Raw genomic sequence first — 20,864 nt, 5'->3', positions numbered from 1 at the left:
TATCATCAGCATAACAGTGGAAGCTATTCACATACCTTCTAATAATATTTCCCAAGGGAAGCATGTATATTGTGAAAAGCAGGGGTCCTAGAACTGAACCTTGTGGCACACCATATTTAACTAGGATTACCCTGGATAGTTCTCTATTTAAATATAAAAGCAGCACTAAAATCTTGTAAAACCAACAGAGAGATGTAGCCTTGGTCTGAAGCTAAAAATAGATACCTTGTGATTTTAATTAGAGAAGATTCTGTGCTATGATGGGGCCTGAAACCTAACTGAAACTTTTCAAAGATATTGTTTTCTTGTAAAAAGAACCATAACTGGGCAGACACAATCTTTTCTAAAATCTTTGACATAAACGGAAGGTTTAAAATGGGTCTGTAATTTGATAGTGGGTTTGGATGCAAATTGATCTGAGGAGAAGCAAGGAGTTAATAATATTCAGAAGAGGCTCAACAGCTGCATGTAACACTTCTTTCAGTAGTTTACTTGAAATGGGATCTAACAGACATGTTGTTGATTTGGCTTTAGTAATAACATCATACAGCTCTTCCTGTTCTGACTTGTAAAGCATTGTTATTATAATTTTGGAGCTTTACGTGAGATCACGAGATGCTGTCAGAGTTTGGACTTCCACAGTTTCTAATAAATGTTTTTTTAGTGAAGAAAATCAGTAAAGTCCTCAGATTTAAACTGCGATGAAATACTCTTTTCAGATATATGATTTGTAGTTATTTTAGCCACTGTACTTAAAAGGAACCTGGGATTGTCTTGGTTGTTTTGCATGTATATAGCATGTATGAACAAAAGCTGCCCTCTTATATTATTATTATTATTATTATTATTATTATTATTATTATTATTATTATTATTATTATAAATAGTAGTAGTAGAAGTATTGGTAGTAGTATTTTTTCATGTAATGGAGATTCTCTGTTTTGTATTGGTCATCAATTTTATACTTTAAATTATCCCTGCTTTTTAAAGTTTATAGTGCTAGCAATTAGAGCACCTTTTATGACTAATCACTGTCTTTAAACATTAAAACTTAGTGTATCAGGTTTTTTCATTTCTTCATATTCTCTGTCTTGAACCCTGCTTCAGACTTTGCTGTTGTGTAAACTCTTCAGCTCCCAGAAGCTGTCACATTCCTCACTGATAAATACCCTTGCTTATTAGTTTCAGGGCAATTGCTGAATAATATTGTTATAATAATGAATAATATACTCCAAGGTGAGAAAGTAATTAAACATAATTTATATGGTTTCAGTTCCTTCCTTCCGTTTCAGGCATGGCAGTGTGTTTCCTCCAACCACAGTAACTCCGCATGGCATGTGTGTTTTGGCAGATCTCAACTGCATGTAGAAATAATGGGAAGCACAAAATGTCACATAAATGACCTTTGGACAAGCTTCTCTTCCATAATGGAGGATGCTTTACTGAATGAATTGAATGTACAGGAGTGGAAAAGAAAATACTGTAAATACTATTACTACTACAAAAATACTGTACATAGTGTTACATAAAATCATGAAACCTCGACAAAAAAAAAGATGACGTATCACAACACCTGTTTACTCTCGTTCCAGAAAATCATAAAAAGACAGAAGCTAGGTGAGTCTATGCAGCTAATATGCTCTGAGCAATAACCAATTACTGACAAATTCTGCAGGGAAAACAAATGAAAAATTTGCCATTAGAATAACTAACAACCTGAAACTGACAGAGATTGTAAAAGGCGTGAAATATCTATCACTAGTGCCAACAAGCTGATTGTTCTCTCTAATATATTACTTAAAATTGTAAGCAAGAACAAGAATTTGAAATACTGCCCTATGTCATATAAAATCTACAGAGGCATATGACAAAATAAAGATATTATATATAGGCCAATGTGTATGATGTTATGAGTAAGTTTTGTTTCATTTTTTTTTTATTATTCTATATATTTTTTTTATACTTCTTTTATTTTATTGTTTTTTTGCAACATTCAACTACTTTCTGTGTTCCTGTTTGCAAAATGTTGAGATCATTTAGTTATTCAGTGTAATAAAATTACAGCTCTAATGCACTGCTAAACAAGAAATAAATCCTAATCCAATCCTGCATGTGGCGGTCTTACCAATGTGCTGGTGATGGTGATTTAATTACTAAAAGAAAACCGCTATTGAAGCCTCACAGCATTGGTCTTTAGATCAATTAAAGTGGACAAATCTTCTGTTTAAGCTTTAATATATTAATGTTTACCAGTCAAACGTTACTATTAAAATAAGTACACATGATCTTCCAGTATGTAGAATACTTCAATGCATTTTTTTATTCAAATGGCTCACCCTGGACACATTTTGGAGAGGTCTAGTAGTCTGGAAGTGGGACTAACTGAGTCAGACCCTGAAAACATTGTTCTCTCATAAGTGCATTATTAGATCTCTAAACTTGTAATGATAAAATCAGTATAGAATCACATTTTTGGTATACTTTTTACCAAGATTTTAATAATACTGATTCTCATTAATAGCTTTTGAAAACACTGAGTCTATCAACATAATAAATGCACAGAATTTGGACAGATGACTAGGCACCAGTGATTGCAGATAGTGTTTTGCTGATTATTTGTTTAATAAAATAGTATACATATAGCCTACTCACTGTGCCCAATTTACAGTTTACACTTTAATGTACATTACATTTGAGTTTTTTATTACAGCTTGTAAATAAGACTTTTCTATGTTGTATTACATACTTTTAAGACTATATTTCAGAGTAATACATATACATTTGTATTTATATACAAATATATGGGTTTTCACATAGCAATTTATCCTTATCAATCAGCTGGACTTCCTGTAGAGAAGCAGCACTCACAGAACACACAACACAAAATTAATGCTCATTCTGCAGCTCATATAGCTAGTTATAGTGTCCTAATATGCAAAGGAAGAAGGTGAGGGCTTTGGTAAAGGAGTTGGTATATTTGTTAGCAGAATGTTGGCAACTTTTACATGAATGACGTAAAAGATAATGTATGTAGCTGTTTAAGTGCAATACAAGTCATTTGGGGGAAAAAAATGAAAATCTAATCATTTTATACCCAAATGGTCTGGGTGGTCATATAATAGTGTTCTGTTTAGTTTTTTATTTATTTATTCACTTATTTGTTTTATTTATTTTAGTGGTGAAGAGAGTTTTAATAAGTACATTATTAAACGTTCTATTAATGAGATTAGGATAAAAAAATCCAGGGTTTTGCTTAATTGCCAACTGAAAGTTCATTAAGGAGATGTTTATAATTGTTCATGGAGGAGTAATAATATTATATTGCTTGGAGAATATGAGAAACATTTTTTTGTAATGATTTGTTTACTCCTTAAAACCAGTGTAATTGAATAATATAATATATTTATATAATATTTTTGTGTGTGTGTGTCTGTACCTCATGTGGTAGTTCAATGGTTAAGAATCAGAATCTGTGATTTCTGCTGATCATAAGTTTCAGATCAAATTGTTCTTGATAACTTGACGCCATTTGGCTGACGCTCTGATCCTGAGCAACTCTCATTTGAGCACTTGAGGGTTAAGAGCTTTGCTCAAGGGCCCAGCAGGGGTAGATTGGTTGTGCTGGGAATTAAACTCAAAACCTCCTGATCCAAAGTCCAAGGTCTTAACCACTGAGCTACCACTTCCCATGATAGACATGAGCATGCAGCTGAAGAGGTCACTTCCACATGCTGTGGTGTGGGCTGAGAGGCTAACCTTGGGTTCTCTCAAATAAGCCTTGTTTGTGAGAAGGTGCCTCAGGATAACGTATCAATACAAAAAATCTTGTTTGGCTTGACTTGTTTTAGGTTTTTCATAATGAAATCTAGACTGGTTAATTTTATTTGTGTAGATTTAACCAGATATTATATTAATCCAATTTGTCATTTTGAAATGATTTTTCTGTGAGATGGAGCATACTTCTCTGACATCTAAAACTTCGTTACTTGTCATGGCTTTGTGTAATTTTATTGGCTTTTGTGACTGTCTATCTGCTACTGGTAATTTAAAGCCAGAGACATTAAACAGACTGACAGCCAGGGGGCGGCATTTCTTCATATAAAGTGAGTCCAGTTAAGTGAGTCCAATTGAGCCAATGTCTGTCTCTGGTGACTGAGTGAAGCAGCCCACAGTTTAAATGGATGCTCAGCTAATTAATTTAGTAGCCTTCTGATTTTGATGTATTTTAAGAAGCAAGCCTAATGTTCTAATTCTTAGAGTCCTAAAGTTATCACAAGTACACCCCCTCCCGCCAAAAAAAGAAATAAATAAAGAAAAACATTTTTGCTTTCATGTTTCTTTACTTTTCTATTAGGCTTAAATCTAGAAACCAATGCTCATTTAAAATTTTATAAATATTATAAAAGTTTGAGAGGTGTGGCGGTGCAGAAGGCAGCAATGCCATCTCAGGTAGCCTATAAGTGTGAACGAGTGTGTAAATCGACTGGGACTCAAAAGCAAAATAATAGGAACCTTGGGGAAATTCTAATATACAGGAGGTGAGTTTCCCTTTTAGCACCATAAGTAGATGGTACATGGATTACATAAGCCTTTTGATTTTTATAATAATAATAATTCAGTAAACTTGTGTTGTTTTTATTGCAGGAGAAGACTTGGGAGGCATACTTAAGATAATTCTGCGTATGTGCCACTAACAAGTGACATATTGGTGCTGCAGTGAGCGTTACAGCTTTTGCCTCTGTAACTCGATTCCCTCTACAAGGTGAACTGCGTGCTGACCCTGCTATCATCTTCGGCCCATGCTCACAGTATCTGGTGCTAACTTTAGCGGCACACTGGTGCCTCTGCACAGAAATTAATGTGTGTTGGTGCGCTTGGAAACATCATATTTCTGAATGCAATTCATTTTCCTATTCACATCCATTCATTTAACAGACTTGAGTCCCACTGGTAAATGTGATATACTGAGTCATATCAGCCCCAAGATAACTTCAATTCAGCAATGAGAGCAAACTAGTTTGGCATTGAATGGCAAACACGGGTGAATATCACTGGCATGCTGTGTTTCTTTTCTCAAGCCCCAGCTTTCCTTTATGTAATGCCTGAGTACTGACAATTTTTTCATCCTGCTTGAGTATAACTGATTATCTGGATGTCTGATTGACATTGAAACGTTCGAGGGTGGCTGGCACTGGCAGAACACTCTCTGCATACCACATTTGGTTTATCGTCCAAGCTGTAAATTGGTGGGATGCAAGACAGCAAATAAACAAGACTGTTCTTGAAGAGCTGTAAGTCTTCATTTCGTGGGTCTGTCAAGTGCTCCACTGAATACTGAACACAGCTAATAAAAACACTTTGCACCACTTTGTTTTGTACAATCAGGAGAACATCATTGGATATCTTACTTTTCCCAGTAAATCAACTGTATCAGCAGGTACAGTATAAGCCATATTGCTGACTAAAGGGAACGTTTATTCACCTCATCGATTATATCGAAAGGAGTACACCAGCATGTACAGCATTTTATGATTCTGTATTTTAATATGACTGTAACAGAGAAAAGCCTGATGATCCAGTTCTTCTTCTTTCTCACTGCAACTGTCCCTTGTGCTGAGGCCTCTGTCAGGACTTCTAGCCCTTCACCTTTCTATATATATGCCTGCGAAGCATCTGCACAAATGGGTATCTCCTTCACCATCACTCATGAGCTCTTTGCATCACCCAAAGAAAAACCCCCCACTCCAAATGCTGTGCTCCTTCATTTTCTCTGGCTAGTTGAAGGCAACAGCAGCAACATTTAAATGCACACAGAAGCTACCAAACTCAGGGATTTGGATTAAACCAAAACAAGGTTTTTGTGGATTCTCTTTAAACTAAATTTGTTTTCTTCCTACAAGCATCTTTCCTCTGAGGTAAGATTAAGCATGTCCCAGTGCAATGCTCAGACTGCACGCAGTGAATCCCAAACTCGTGGTGATTAAATAAATCCATGTAATGAGCTCATAATCTTTGCTTTGACTGACACCTGAATTGTTTCATGGTTCCGCACTTACACAAATAGAACTGAAGTGTGTGTCGTGCTTAAAAAGAATGGACTATAAATGATAAATCTGTACTAGGATATTTTACATTACCTCACCATGCACTCAAATCTTCATGAAAGTAAATGCTCAACAGTTCCCTCAGGAACCCCCAGAGGGATCTGTAAAAAATTACCAGTGGGTGATTTACATTTTTTTGTTACAGTGGTAAAAATCACACAGACGTTAAACGTGAGTTACTGTTGGATTTAGTACCCATCAGTAACTATCAAAAATTCAATCAGACATTTGATCTAATGTGTTCAGGGAAAATTTGGAAAATTTAAAATTGCCTAATATTTGAATAGTTGGATTATGTTCATTGACCCAAAGGAAGTCTGCGTGTGCTGCATTTTAGTTACAAGGATCCTCTTGGGAAAACAATTCGAGAACTCTAGGTACTCACTTTACTATAACATTAACTTTTCATTCATTGATCATCTTTCCATATGCATTCATTAACAACACAGGAAATACAGTGCTTAAATATTACTGTGATTAAAAGAGAACTCACTAATGTGTTCCTTCTTTTAATTAGTCAACAGTAACAACACTGATGCACCAATGCAGTAGATCATGACATCTAAAGAATGTGCTGAGCCGGCCACATTGCTCTGGCTGTACTGGATTGATTTAGTTTGCTGAAACAGAAATACCCTCAATGCAACAAGAGACCTGTTTATACTTTTCCTTAGCCTTCGCCCTTTACATACTGGAGGTGTTTCTATCTCACATTATACTGTACTTCAGCATCCACTGTATATAAAGATAAGTTTATTTAAAAGAAAGGGTCAATAGCTGTTTGAAGATTATTTCTCTGTTTGAAGAATTTTCTCTATCAGTAATCATACCTGCTGTTTGACTGTAGCCAAAAATATCTGCTGATGACTGAGTTACAAGGTGGTCTAAATTACTTTCAGTCTTTCACACCCTGTGAGTTCTCACAATTATTTTTAAAACTGATTTTTAAAGGTGTTAGATAGCAGTAGGGCTGGTTTTACTGTTTATAGTGCCATTATATTGTGCACATATTAATAAAGTGCATAACTTCCATGACTGCAGTGTCTGATAAAAACTAATAAATGACAATGTTATGCTCTGCCCAGTACAGGTTGTAGAGATGCCCCTCTCAGGAACTCCAGCTCCTCCCAACATAAGGAAAAGGTCCTCTAAAATCATTACTGACTTCTCCAGCATCACACAAATTGGTAAGTATGAATTATATTTGTTTTACATTGCATCTTGTATGTACTGTATATAATAACAACGGTGGGTATAAATCTGAGATGAAATGAGGGCCACATCAAATGAAGTCTAACAGCACATTCAGTACTGTATCTTTATTCACTTTTTATACAAAGGCTTTGTGAAATTTTAAGAAGTGTAAAATTGTGCTCTTGTGCTCTGAAGTGTTTATTTGCAGGAAATCCAGTGCATGCTGTATTTATATAACTTGTTGTTCAGAGCACAGCTAATTATTTGGATGTGGGGAAAAAAACATGTTCTGTCAATCTGCAGCATAAAAACCATAGTGCCACTTAATTGTCACATATAGAGGAGTAGAATATTCACACGGCCCAAATAGGCGTCACGTTTCAAATAAAATTATCTAAAATAATGCTGATTTTCTTCCTGAAGTAAGTAAAACACTACAGCATTTTAAAAGGTCTATAAATAATTCTATTGCAGGAACATCATAGGCAGATAATGGGGTATATTTATAAATATTTAAATATTTATAAAAAGTAATAATGCATGTGGAGTCTTTATACTCCAGCTTTTATTTTAACAAAGAAAATAGACCAAATTAAGTCTCAGATGCTGTCAATGTATATGTATGTACTGTATGTGTTCATGTGTGTGTTCATGTGTGTGTGGGTTAAAGGGAGTTCTGGAGGGAGACATCTTTTACCCACTAATGAGCAATTCTGTGTGCGAGGTTGAGTGTCTGGAGACTGATTAATGCTATCGGATGTGTCCACTTCATCAGCTGGCCTCAGCTCTCATAATGACTTGTTGTCCTGTTTACAGGACAACATGACTTCTATTGCTCTCCTTTCACACCCATCTAAATTATCTGACAAATTAGTGCCACTGAGATGGCAGTGGAAACGAGTGAATGTTCTAGGATTTCTAGCACATTTGCACTCACATTGCCTCTGCAATGGCTTGAAATCTTAAACCTTCACTCTATCTTTTTTTACACTTTACACCCAATTTTTTTTTTTTTACACCAACCTGGGTATACTCTAGCTGTTGCATATGATCCTTGAAACCATTTCAACCAGTTATAATATAAGCACTGTTGGCCACTGGATCTGTTAGCTATAGACAATGAAAAATATATTTTTTCTTTACACATTTTTAGAAACAAGCTATATGGTTAAGTCAATTTCCAATAAATATCATACAGCTACTGTGAAAACAAAAATCTTCTTATACCCTCAGAAGCGAGGGTAATTGAGCAGCTGATGAACATCATATTTAAAGAAACTTTATTACATTTCATTTTTTACCACATCGACTATTATAACAGAAGCACAATGTAGCTACCTTGTGGCATCCACATCACAGCTAACTAGCTGCATCACTGGTCACTGTAACAGTATAGATAAATAAAGTAAAGTAAAAAAGAAATAAATAAAAGCTGTGATAATTCAAAAACATTGAAATGTATTGCATCACTGCTGTGATCTAACATTAATAGCTGTATTCCAGAAACTGTTTCCATTTATCAGCTTGCCTTAGCCAGTGTCTGAACATCTGGTAGCTGATCAGACTTCGCTGGACATTACAGGATTGTATACACAACATATAGATAAACTTCACAAAGAAGTATTAGGGTATAAACGTTTACCATTAATTGTTATAACAGGCCTCTCTGAGGTAAATGTCTGTGTATAACAGATTACAAGCTACCACGCACCATTTTCCATAGCTTAACTAGATATTTAGGACACTTCATTAAATTATCCAGCGATTATTTACTATTTGTGATGCTTGTGAGCTTGATTAGTTAGTCCTACATCTTAAATTTAGTTGCTTATATTCAAATTGACTTACGGTTCTGCTTGCTAGGCCAACAACCAAATCCACAGTTATTACTATTATGTAACCTGCACATGGGGTCAAAAACAATAAATATATGAATAAAAAGATACAAATAAAAACTAAAAACACATACAAGGGCCATGAGAGGCCTGGCCAACTGTCCAAATGACCTAAAGCAAAACATTTTGACAGCAAACCGATTGGGGGTTTATTTAGCAGGTTTATATAGTAGTGGTCCTGTTGTAAAGCTAACGTAGCCTAAAGCCAGAGACACCTATAAGCTTGTGAAACACCTTTAATCTGTTCTGGCATTGTATCAAAAATAGTTAATATTCCACTGTAACCTATTTCTGAAAAATTTACATTTACTAGTATAGTAATATGTTTATACTGGTATATATAGTACATTTACTTGTGCTGCAGCTAAATGCAATTTAATTTATTTTTCATTTTATGCAGCCCATGGTACAGCATTCTTCTCTTTGGCATCAGCTATGGCATGACTCCAAGCTTTATAACGTATTTCACACAGGAGAATGAATAAAAAGCACTGCTTAATGACAGTTTTGCACCTTTGCTCCTGAAAAATGAATCAGATCCTTTTATTGCAAAATAAAAAGAAATATATCTTTCATTTTAAGCATTTCTAAACTTTAAAGGCTTTTGTGAATTACTGTACATGTATACACACTCTGCTGGGTATCATATACAGTGTGGGCTTTGGTCAGATTTAACAGCTATTCACCCATCACATTGTTCTCAGTGAGAGCCATCATACCATTTGTCCTGAAAGAACTGCTTGATCTTCTTTAACTATTGACCCAACTTTTTTTGTTCAAACATTCTCAGAGGAAGAGGAAACAGATGCCACCGAGTTTGACCTCGGGACTAAGATTAAGACGCCTAAGGAAGTGATGCTGGAGGAGCTTTCTCTGATGAAAGGCAAAGGTTCTCGGATGTTCCAAATGAGGCAGCAAAGAGTGGATAAGTTTATCATCAGTGCTGAGCACCTTGTAAGCCTGGTCCTGTAACATGAAGAAAATTAAACAGACACCGGAGTAAATATAATGTATATAATTGGTGCAATCACTAATGCTGAGCGGGCTACCTTCTTTATCATATAAACCTTTCCTCTCATTATTAACCATTCAATCTCTGTCCCAGTGTGACATTTTTTAAATTTGTATTTTAACTTAATTTTCTTTTTTTTGCTGTTTCTGCCCATTTTCCAGCAAAACCTCCAGATCCTGGCACCTCCTGTAAACTGTGAAAAGATCCCACCTAAGACCCTTCCCAAACCAGATCACCCTAAAGGTAAACTACTTATGCTTGAAACAGCTTATACTTGAGATAATAACGTATACATCCTATGTGGTTGACAAATAATTTGAATTCAACACTTGGCGCTTTCACCTCTTATTCTCACCAGATGAAGTAGAACCTGAGACTGAGCAGGTAGAGAAGAAGGACTGTGAGTGTGTTCAAACATATGTCTCACCATGGGAACATGCTATGAAAGACGATGATGAGCTTAAAGCCACCATGAAATCACAAATGCCAGGGCCTCATGTGCACAAGGACCTGCCTCAATACAAGAGCTTCAATAGGTACATACTCTTTATTTAGTACAGAAAGTTGGATGATCATACAAAAACTTGGTCCTCAGCAGTGGTATGGTTTCTATTTAGAGTTAAATGTAACCCAGTTTGTGCACTTTATCATTACAGAACAGCACTGCCTTTCGGAGGATCTGACAAGGCTTCTCACCTGCTGAACTTTGAGCTCCCTGAGGTCAAGGTTGGCTCTGAAGAACCAGAGAAACTACCTGTGTTCCAGTGTCACATCGACTCTCGACCATCTTTCAACCGTACTCCCATCGGCTGGGTGTGCAGCGAAGAGCCCAGCTACATTCCCTTGAACCTGGAACCCATCCCCTTTGAAGGAGAGACTGAAGATCTCTGAGCATAATGACCTGCTGATTCATGCAGGCTATATCTATATCTCAGGTCAACTATAAAATCATTATTGTTATGTTGAAGATATTTCTCAGGTACTGGCAACTGTAAGAGCAACAATCAGTACATTTTGACATTGCAGTGTAATGTAAATACACCTATGTAGTATAGATAATGTGTGTATGGAGCCACATCATAACATGAGTTTGCTTTGAATGTCAAAAAACCTGGACATGCCAGAAGCCTTGTATTCATTAGAAGTGAATGGTCTTTCAATATATAAATAAAAGGAATTAAATTCTATAATTTTTCAGGGTTATTTTTTTCATTACAGTATACAGTATTTGTTATTGTCGTTAGTAGTCCTCATGCAAAACACCAAAAAAAATCACAGCTGCTAAAGTTTAAACCAAGCTATAAATCACAGTCCTGGATTGCCCTAGTCCTTTATGTTTTAGTGTTTTTTCCTGCTAAAACACACCTACTTCAACTCAGGAAGCCTGTTAATTAGCCAATTAGTTGAATCTGGTGTGTTAGAGCTGGGAAAGCTCTAAAATGTGCAGGGTAGGGGGTACTGCACGAACAGGGTGGGGAGCCTGTGGCATCTCATTATCACACACACACACACACACACACACACACACACACACACACACACACACACACACACACACATATTTGTTATACTATTCCTAAGAGGACCTTCTACTGGCAGCTAATTAATGCTACGTTATACCTCATTCAAACACCAAAAATACCACCAGGAACCAACAGGGAACCTTTTGGCCCTATCAGTTTTTCATGGGAAGCGGTCAAAAAACCCCACAAGGTCAAATCTGTCTGATATTCCTAACCTTCTAAGGAAATTTGGTTCCCAGCAAGACCCAAAAACAAACAAATTAACACACACACACACACACACACACACACAGAGGAAAGACATTTGAGTTCCCTAGAGTTGATGTTTATGCAGTAATAGTATCTTACTCTTTTTTATTAGAAGTGTTAGCTTTAAAGATTGGAGAACTGATTTGATTAATCATGCATAAGAGAACATAAGGGTAAATTAGATATGCAATATTTCGTTTAAGTAGCAAATAAGATAATAAAGGTGCTTCATACTTGTCACATGTACATTACAACACAGTGATATGCTTTGTTGACATATCCCAGAAAGTTTGGGAACCTGGTGTATAGGGCAAAGAGTTAATTGGTTAGATAAGATTAGATTAGATTAGATTGATGTGTTTGAAGAATATATTTTAAATGTTTTGCTCATTATAACTATAAAAACCATAATTTGGGGTATTTATACATAAAAGTCTACTTAAAAAATGCAAAAAAAAAAAAAAACCATTGAGTTTAAGCATCTTTAATGTTGATATTTTATACACACAAATTCCCTCATGTTGGGTTGTTTCTATCAAAAACAAACAAATAAACAAGCAAACAAAAAACCCCAGCATTTGAGTATGAAAGGTGAAGCAATTTGTATAAATAATCATTTGTATTGTATTTTGCAAGTTGACAACCCTGCTTAAAAAAATCTATATCAAATATAATACAACATTGTTTAGACTATTTTAGTTGAAAATATACACAGCATTTTGTTCCGTTTTGAATACATACGCATCTGGAATATATAATTAATTTAATTTTGTATAATAATTTAATTATATATGCATATAATGAAAAAACACATTTGAACGTAGTAACACCGCAATAAATCATGTTTGAAAACGGAAGTTAACTGTTGTAGTAGACAAATGTTATAAAAAGAGAATAAAATGCAGCAAGCTATACAAGCTAACAGGCTTGATTGAAATGAGGGAAAAAAATATGCATTGGTTTACAAATCCATAATCATCCGCTGAAATATACAACAGTGACTAAAAATGTAATCAGTTACTGCTGCTGTTTGCTGCTTTTAGATTGTGTTTGTTCTCACCGTTTTAAGTGAATCAATCACTAAGTCGCAAGCGAGCTGATTGCAATACCTGATGCTCGCTAGTCACGACAGAACAGATCCAGTGCGACTTCATTAAATTATCCCATTTTCACATGATGGGAATTTTACAGCTGATGTTTTGCCAGTATGTTTTTTTTTTCACGTGCTTGTGCATCACTGTACTGGAGCACAGAGGGTTAAGGGTCTTGCTTAAAGGCCCAAGAGTGACAGCTTGGCAAAAACAGGATTTGAACCTCTTACCATCCAATCAGTAACCCAGAGCCTTAACCACTAAGCTACCACTGCCCATGGAAAAATGACATACTGACATTATTACAATAACAGATATAGATAGATAGATAGATAGATAGATAGATAGATAGATAGATAGATAGATAGATAGATAGATAGATAGATAGCACTTTATTGTCATTGCATAGCATGGGTAGCACGGAGCGGAGCATAGCATGGGTAGCGGACAATGGCAAATTTCGAGTCTTTGACATTCAAGGTATTCGGGTTTGAGTAAGTAAAAGGTTTTATCAGGCTGAATTTTATTACTTTTCATACACAAAAGACAAAATAAAAAATAATGAATAATGGTTCATTGATAAAGTAAAAGGCGCAGTATCCCTCAACACTAAAGTCAAGACAGAGAAAGTGGATGACGTCATGGCCTGGCGTGCAGTTCCCATTCAGGCCGCTAGATGGCAGAAAGTGGTTCATCCCGATGGCGTCAGCTCAAACCGCATACTGGAAGCCCGCTGGCCGCATCGCACTACCGCACTAAACCCCACACACGCCTGTATAGTCTGCAGCCCGCGGTGTACCCGGTTGGCTGACTGACTGACTGGTCTGATACACGCTAGATACAGCAACAATATATATATATATATATATATATATATATATTTTTTTTTTTTTTTTTTTTTTTTTTTAAATGTAAAGGGTAAAACAGGCTATTATCGCGAGAACACGGCGTGTTTTTGAAGCGGCGCTGGATGGCGCTGCGGGATGTTTCAGAATCTTTTTTGTGCGGGTTGAGATTTTTTTTGCATTATTATTTTTTGTTTCGCCTACAGGTTTGTGTCTCGGATAGGACAGGGACACGGGACCGCGTCGGGACGAAGACACGAGGTGAGTAAGCACTCTTTCTAACTTGGTGGGTCGGGATGGAGCAGGAGACATGGGAGAAGGTTTCGAAGTGAAACTTAAACGGAGGCGTCCAGATGTGCGTGTTAGAGGATGTGCGTGCGCCACATGTGCGTCCGGTGCGTTCAGATGCCTCGGTCGCGTTGAGGATGCTGTAAGGATGTTGGGCTTCGTGATGTAGCAGTCCAAGATGCTACTCCGTTTTATTGTTTATTTGTTTGTTTGTTTGTTTTATTTGAAGGCAAAACATCACAATTTAGAGACAAAGGCAGGAACACTGCGCTTCACAAATGCACTGTCACGCTGAGCATCTTCCAGCCAGAAGCATGAACACTACTGAGATGCTTCACCTGGAAACTGCACACGTGTTCAACTTAGGTGTGTGTGTGTGTGTGTGTGTGTGTGTGTGTGTGTGTGTGTGTGTTATCACAGCAGAGCATCAGCTCAGGTCAAGGACTTGTTGATCCTAAAAGATCTGGGTTAGTCATATTCAGCATGACCTTAATGCTTAATGTCATTTGGTAGAATGATGCAGATCAGGCATCATCTAGCACATGGCCCTGCTCTTAGTGCTTTTAAATGACTGCACTTACTGCATCTAAACATCTAACCATCTGACCAGTTCAGGAACAAATTTCCTTTTCGGTCAAAAAATCTAACTGGTAGGCCTTTTTTCACCAGCGGGTAGGAAGGAAACCATTCCTTTAGTAATGAATGATTGTTACTAACAGCCTTAAATTGTTTGTAAGGAAATAAACAAAGCAGGACATCTACATTATTTATTTCAAATTTTACAATTCTACACACCTCATCTGCTGAGCAATTTGAAAGAGTGTTTAGGAAGCTGGAAAATAAATTAAAGTTATATTTATTTATACACACAAAATTAAAACAGGCTAAGCCCAAAAACAAGCTTGTAATGGTCTTAACTACAAATTATTAGACTGAAATAGATCATGAATTAAACAAATAGATTTTTGGATTGTTTTCCACTCGATTTCTGCAAATGTTCAAGACTTGTGGGTAAACTTGAGTCAGAGCTTCGTCTACGTGAATTTTATATAAAAAAATGTAAAGCATGGACATGATTTAAATTTTGCATAGAAGAAAACTATAGAAGAAAAATTCCTTGTTTTTCCCTGAACAGTTCAGTGCAGGAAATGTATGTAAACCAGCAAATAGTGGCACAGGAGCTTTCAGGAGTCGTTCATTCATGCTCAATTTCTGACTAATGATTTTATTGCTAAAACCATTAAAAAGATCAATATTTGACCCTTTGGATCTTAGCCCACTTTTTTTCACCAATTATGTACACTTTAACACTCGATACCCAGCTTTATTAACTACATAGCGTTAGAATAGTCCGTAATCAGTAGAAGTAAAAAGGACATATAATTCATATTGTATTTATAATATACTTTATATATTTGCGCTAATGTGAACACAATTTCTCAGCTGGTGTGTGATATTTTTGTGGATTTTGCACAGATTATTTGGTTCGATGTATTTGTGTTTTGCATTTTTACTTGTATTACTTTGGGGTTTCGACAAATCTACTTGGTTTCCTTCGAAAGACACACACGTATTCACAACGAGGGACAATTTCAAGACACCAATTCATCTACCGGTATGTCTTTCGAAGGAAACCAAGTAGATTTGTCGAAACCCCAAAGTAATACAAGTATGTATATGGTGCTTTGCAATGGATTGGTTTGCCAATCATTGTGCCCACTTAAGTATTCCCAAGATAGGTCCAGATCCCTCTTGAACCTTACTAGGATAGAGCTTTTACTGAAGATGGATGAATGAATGAATAAAAGAAAGAGAGAGACAGTAACTTATATTGTCATTGTTGCAATTGATGTCTGATTGTCAGGATTTCATGATATTTTTTACCCATGTTTGCGATTTAAAGCAGTGTTTTGTCAGATTGTCAATATGGAACTGGCTTGCAGGAAGGATAAGTCACTTGCATTAACTGTTACATCTGTGAGATTACTAAATATATAGACTATAAGACTCCAAAACAATCATTTGCCAGCTTTTAGTATGAAGTTAAAATGAGGACGCAAAATAGTTCCCATCTGTCCAGTCATTTGTGGCCATTTGTTTAATTCTTCTGTGATTGTGTTATACTCTTGAAGTCATCATCCTTCACATCTTCCTCAGGGTTTTCCACCACACAGTTAGTCTTATGATTTTGTGGCACAACACAGGACCACAGGCACAGAAACTGGGCACGCTACTAACAAATCACTGTAGTTTTTTAGATGTACACGTTTAAACGATTCCTAAGAGAAATGTTACTCTACAAAGCTAATCTGTGGTTCTGTGAACCCTGGATAACTTTCTGCATAGACAAGAGAGCTACTATTTCTTTCTTCTGTGACAGATGAACAGATGGTCTGAGGACTGGATGGCTGCCGTCTGGTCTAAATAGTACCATAGGGTGCATACCGGGCATGACAAGGAACGCTTTGCGGTTCACCTTCATGGAACGCTGCAAAGTCAGTCATTTTGATTTGCAAAACTGGGATATATGACCTTTGGCAGAAAAACTGGGTTTATTCCCAAGGTCATCTGGCTATTGTTGCTTGCAAGGTGAGGTTATTGCCAGATCAAGCAGATCTGCCACTAGTGCCCCACTGTTGTGGCTGTAAATTGTTTTCCACTGGCTTCTTTTTTTCTGGGAATGGTCTGCATAACTTTTTATTGTTGTGTGTGTGGTGGGTGTTGTTTACGGCCTGTCTGTAAGATGGATATGAAGCATTCAGACATCTTTTAGTGGTTTACTGGCATGACTACACATGGTACTCTGTGGCACATGTGGGACAGCTGGAGCATGGAATGCAAAAACATGTTTCAGAGATGGAAAACACGTCATGGATAGGCCAAGGGTCTGTACCGGGTTTGTGATTGTGGCATCTGTGCTGTCAAAAGTGACCCTGGAGCACATTGGGTAGATTTATCTGCTTAATTTGCTGGGTACCAAATTATGTACACCGTGAACCTGTCTAGGTGTTTCATTGCAAGGGGTGAGATGTGATGCTGATCACGAAAAGAGGGATCCATTTCAGTTTATTGCACATGCTGAACTAGATAAAGTGTTGCACCTGGTTGCCACATGTGCTGCAATAATGGAGTATTACCGTATGTCCAATAAGTGCTTATGCAGCACACATCTGGTGAGACCACCAGCAACACAATACAAGCATCAGTTACAGTCATTTAGTGACCCGCTTATGATCCGATTGGTTGAGCTGGCTGTCTAAACCCCCTCCCCTAGAAAGCCCAATTGAATCTCTGCAGTATCACAACCATAGCTGTGTGAGAGAGTGCATTCAGTGCTGTGGGTTATGTGTCACTGTCCAGTCCCACTCAGGCTGCTGCCACCTGCCGCAGCTAGTTCAGAGCCTGTCAGAAAGGGAAGAGCCAGACCTTATTTCGGATGTCGCTAAGACTGTAGTTAAACACGCTGGACCTTCTTCACATTCTGTAGATAAGGACTGCGGAAAAAACATACTTGAGTGACTCTTTAATGCTGTTGTGGTATTCATTTGGTAGTTCATTTAGTAAGAAGCACCAGTGCAAATTAATAACAAAAAAGACTTCAGACTGATCAGATTTACACTGTGAAGTATTGATATGCTGATGGGAAATATAATCCTGGGGTAGACCCTACCCCAACCACAGGGCAAGAGGGCTCAATGAGTGGTTCCAAGAACATGATGATAAATCATGTTAAAGACCCTCACAGTCACCAGATCTTAATCTAATTAAAAATCTAATCGAAACATTTTAAAATGACAATTTCAGCTCCTGTACTTTCTTTTTCATTCTTTACAATATGATTCCAAGAAGAATTTTTGTAAGACAATATGCTAACATGTATTGTTCATGTCATATTAAACAATAAAGGCAGTTACTATGTTCTGCCATTTTGTGTGCACAATGACACAGCGCAGGTTTGTAGGAAATTGGAAACTGGAAAACCTAAATATAGTTTTAACATTTCACATCATAGTAGTTAAAAAAAACTCTGTGAACAGAGCATTTGCATGGTAATTAGTTACACACCTAGAAGCTGTAATTCCATCCTCTGTTTCATTGCATGTCACGTTCACTTTTTTAAAAATCCTGTCACGATATAAAGGAGATGAGACTTTATAAAGACATTCTGCTGGATTTTTTAGCGAACATTTCAGACACTGCTAGAACTTGGGCTCATAATTTTCTAAGATAGAGCTTAGCTATTGTCCTAGGGTTATCTTTTGCAGTGTAGGATTGTATCTGCGAAGCCCAAATACCATACAGTGTGCATACAGTCGGGTTTAGACGACAGTCGGCTTTAGACGTTTTACCAGCATTATCAAACATCAGCTGAGGGAAAATCTTTTGTACAGATTGTCTTCATTTCTCCAGTGCAGTTTCAGAGATTTATGGAGTTTATGAAAAGTGACAGTAAATCTGGTTTGGAGCTTTGTGGTCATCCAAGGTCACAAAAAACAAAAGAGGTTTGTCTTTTTCAACCAGTCTTTAGCTCAAAGGAATGTAACCGAAAAAGTAAAATACAGAATTGTCAGATTGCTTTGTTTGTGATTTCTAAGTATTCAAACAATTCTCTGTATTCCATCCCCACTGAAAAATTTGACCTCCTGCCTTAGTTTGTGGCTTTTTGTGGCGTTATTCAGAACATTCTTTTTTATTGTGACTGCTTGACTGTTATTGACCCACATTGGACTCGGGTAATCGCAAATGCCTGGAAAAGGCTGTTGAGACATTAAGAGCTCTGTGTGCTTTTATAAGTTCAGTTGTTGGCCATGGGGAGGTCATCGGTGAAACGTTGCTCCCCATTCCAATGAGGTGCTATTAGGTGCATGAACAATATGGATTAAGCAGCTTACCGAGAGCTACCTAGTTCAGGCAGGTAGTGTAGGTTGGAGAACATAAAAATGTTACACTCAGTCTGTTATTTCTTTAGCCATCCATCAAATTGTTTTCCTTCTGAGATGGAAGATTATTTTTTTGTGCAGTTATAGGTTTTCTCAGAGGCTGAGTGAAATTGGTTGGTGTTTATGTGAATGGGAAGGGGAACAGCTTCATGTCTCAAACCTCTCGAGAGTAACAGTCTTAACAGTTTGGTTCCTCCTCAGATAAAATCTTTTGATTTTAAGCAGCTTTGTGCCAACATATGAACCTTTTGAGTTTGGAAAATAGAATGTATTTTTTGAAAGCAGCTTAAGTTAAACCATTTGAAGTATTTCTTTTTTCCTAAGTGTATAAGTAGATTGATTTTTAACTAGTATTCTCAGTGTGAAAAAAGCAGAGTGATATCAAACCTGCGCTATTTTTTAATGTGACAAATAAGAACAGCTATTCAGCTGCCCAAGGCAAGGAAACAGAAGGAATGGTTGAGAAAATGGCTTATAATAACATTACATCTTTATCTCTATAACATATTTTTTTAATTCCCTTTCATGCCCAATGATTTTTTTTTTATCTCTGCCTATGAAAATTTTCACTGAAGAATACTGAAAAATTGTTCTTAGGAAATGAGTTAAGAAATATGCATTAGAGAAAAAAAAGCATTTTCTGCTTAAAAGTATGTTTTATATCAGCTTAATCTAGACAGCTGCTAGTTTGTTGTGGTCGGCTGGCTGTGTAAAGGGTTGAGAAATAGCCAGGAAAATGAACTTTGGCTCCTCACTATTGTCGCTTGTGTCTATTTGGAGCTACACATAACCCAGTTGCAGGAAAGCTGCACATTTGGACACAAACGAAAAGCAAAAGGTTGATGGAATAAAATAGCTCAGTGTAAAGCATAATTCATAAATCAGTACGACCAAGTCAACCATTAAGTCTGCATGATAATGCATAAAATCATCAGTTATTTTTATAATTATTTCACAATTATTCAGTCACAGTGCTCCAGCATTCTGTAGATTGCTAAGCATCCATACTGAGGTTTTAAAATGGACTTAATGTAAACTGTAATCATCCTACATGCTGCATTGTATCTAATAATATAAACTAGTGTTGTTTTTAAATGAATATTTAATAAGACTGGAGGCATCTTCAATTAAAGCCAGACTCATAGTATCACAGGGCTGGACACATCTTTCTCCATATGCCCACACACACCAAAACACGTTAAAGTCTTCCAATGAACACGATCACAAAATCGATGTAATAATTATTCTTTTTAAAATTGAGTTTGACAGACTCCTTAACAAGTTTAGAACACTATGCATATTACATTACAAGTATTCAGATCCTTTGCAACAACACCTGAAATTTTGTTTAGGTGCCTCTTATTTAACTTGATCGTTTTTCAGATGTTTCTACACTTAAATTGAAGTTCACCTATGTTAAATTAATTACGTAGACATGATTTGGCCATTTGGTCAAATATTGGATTCTTGCAAGGCACAATCCAATTCTCAGAGATTGGATTCTTGCAAGGCACAGATCTTTGAAAGGCTACAAAAAAACAAATGTCTGCTGCGCTGACGATTCCCAAGAGCACAGTGGCCTCCATAATTCTTAAATGGAAGAAGTTTGGCACAACCATGACTCTTGTGAAAGCTGGTCACCTGGCTAAACCGAGCAATCAGGGTAGATGGGCCTTAGACAACGGTCACTGCAGCTCTTCACTGATCTGGGTTTTTTAGTGTA

At 36.7% G+C, this 20,864-nt stretch overlaps 2 protein-coding genes across 8 annotated transcripts in view; both read left to right on the top strand.

Moving 5' to 3' along the window:
- The first annotated feature begins 5,791 nt into the window (after window positions 1-5,791).
- On the top strand, window positions 5,792-11,192 carry myoz1b (myozenin 1b). 2 transcript variants are annotated; one of them, XM_046854486.1, is made up of 6 exons: window positions 5,792-5,915; window positions 7,195-7,291; window positions 9,984-10,147; window positions 10,367-10,448; window positions 10,564-10,741; window positions 10,862-11,192. In XM_046854486.1, the coding sequence occupies exons 2-6, from the start codon at window positions 7,204-7,206 to the stop codon at window positions 11,094-11,096; spliced, it is 747 nt and encodes a 248-aa protein (XP_046710442.1). In that variant the 5' UTR covers window positions 5,792-5,915; window positions 7,195-7,203; the 3' UTR covers window positions 11,097-11,192. The 2 variants fall into 2 exon arrangements, with proteins under 2 accessions (XP_046710442.1, XP_046710441.1); XM_046854485.1 differs by having other exon boundaries at window positions 5,800-5,915; window positions 7,190-7,291.
- A 2,801-nt stretch (window positions 11,193-13,993) lies between these two features.
- The window catches only part of usp54b (ubiquitin specific peptidase 54b), a 123,601-nt gene continuing 116,730 nt past the window's right edge, over window positions 13,994-20,864 (top strand). For 5 of the 6 annotated variants that reach the window (XM_046854333.1, XM_046854329.1, XM_046854328.1 and 2 more), the window contains exon 1: window positions 13,994-14,174. The gene's annotated coding sequence lies outside the window, so the exon portion shown is untranslated. The remainder of the gene's footprint in view (window positions 14,175-20,864) is intronic. The other variant, XM_046854332.1, reaches the window with a different exon arrangement.

The sequence above is a fragment of the Silurus meridionalis genome, chromosome 7 (genome assembly GCF_014805685.1).
Source record: "Silurus meridionalis isolate SWU-2019-XX chromosome 7, ASM1480568v1, whole genome shotgun sequence".
NCBI lineage: Eukaryota > Metazoa > Chordata > Actinopteri > Siluriformes > Siluridae > Silurus > Silurus meridionalis.
Note: the sequence above shows the minus strand (reverse complement) of the source record. Positions and strands in the feature narration are given on the sequence as shown.